At 53.8% G+C, this 1206-nt stretch overlaps 1 protein-coding gene across 1 annotated transcript; it reads right to left on the bottom strand.

Moving 5' to 3' along the window:
* Positions 1-9: 9 nt before the first annotated feature.
* Positions 10-783, bottom strand: LOC128276957 (embryonic polarity protein dorsal-like; the record flags this gene model as incomplete). Its single annotated transcript, XM_053015415.1, has 2 exons — positions 381-783; positions 10-316 (listed from the first exon to the last, which is right to left on the bottom strand). Coding segments are annotated over exons 1-2 (710 nt in total), but the record flags the coding sequence as incomplete, so codon positions are not given.
* Between the last annotated feature and the right edge of the window lie 423 nt (positions 784-1206).

Genomic DNA, 1206 nt, shown 5'->3' with positions numbered 1-1206 from the left:
TGCGAAAACTCGGCGTAATTCTCCCACACCGTCATGTTGCCCTTCTTTTCGAAGAACCGCACCTTGATGTCCTCCTTGACGACCTTTTCGCACAGCAAGATGATCTCCTTGCCGCCACACACCGGGGCCGTGCTATCGCTCAACCGGCAGATGATCAAATCCGACATCGCCTTCTTGTCGTAGATAATGTCCGAGACGACGGGCGCCAGCGGTTCCGTGAACCGGCCACGCTGCTGTCCCTCGAGAAACACCTGGAAGCACAGCCGGACGGCATTGAGGTCGATGGAGCCCGGTTCCTTGGCGTGAGCGAATCCGGCTGAAAGGGGGAAGTTTCGATTAAGGGCCTGATCTTGACCCTCGGCGATCAGTCGGACACTTACTTCGGAATGGATCGACTCGGATCTCTTGTCGTAGTTTGAGCGCATCGTCGACGTCCTTTTTCCGAACGCACTGGATGCCGAGGTTGTTAAAGTTGTAGCTCATGGTGGTACTGTTGATCTCTACGGTACAAACACCCTTCCTGCAGTGTTCCTTGCCGACCAGATTGTGTGGATGAGGTTTATGGTTTGGGCCCTCTTTGGCCACGCAAGACACGACTACCACGGCTCTGCCACGATATCCGTGCACCTGTATGCTCGGGAAGGTCTTGTGATCGGCCGTCGTGTTGACACCGGGAATCGATCCGGCTGAGCGACCTTCGCACTCATAGCGAAAGCGTAGCGCCTTCGGATGTGGCTGCTCGGTGATCTCCATATACGGACGTTGCGTAGGTAGCGGTGGCATTATTTTGGTATTACCCGAGAAACTATTCGACACGAAACGAAAAACACAGATTTGGCACAGCCTATGTACAGGTTCATCCGAACCACAGCGCACAATTGAGCCTCTTTTATAGATGCCAGCCAACGTACTTCGAATCTCAAGCCTTTCGCACTTTATGACCTGCACAGTGCAGGTGTACGGCGCCACTCCCGTGTCTAGGATCGTGTTTGCTGACCTGTGGCTTCTCCAGCAATGCGTACCCAGAACGTTTTCTGCATCAAAACTGCACATACGGGTTATGAAAAGGACGCTGGGCATTCGACCCGTGAAACGAAATTCGACGACAGGTGTCCGTTGGACGTTGGCAGGAACACGGGTAAAGACGGACCTGAACCACGTCTCGGAAACCGTTGAAAAGCACAGGTAAATACGAGGGCCAAGCGA

This window comes from Anopheles cruzii, unplaced genomic scaffold, assembly GCF_943734635.1.
Source record: "Anopheles cruzii unplaced genomic scaffold, idAnoCruzAS_RS32_06 scaffold03242_ctg1, whole genome shotgun sequence".
Classification (NCBI taxonomy): domain Eukaryota; kingdom Metazoa; phylum Arthropoda; class Insecta; order Diptera; family Culicidae; genus Anopheles; species Anopheles cruzii.
Note: the sequence above shows the minus strand (reverse complement) of the source record. Positions and strands in the feature narration are given on the sequence as shown.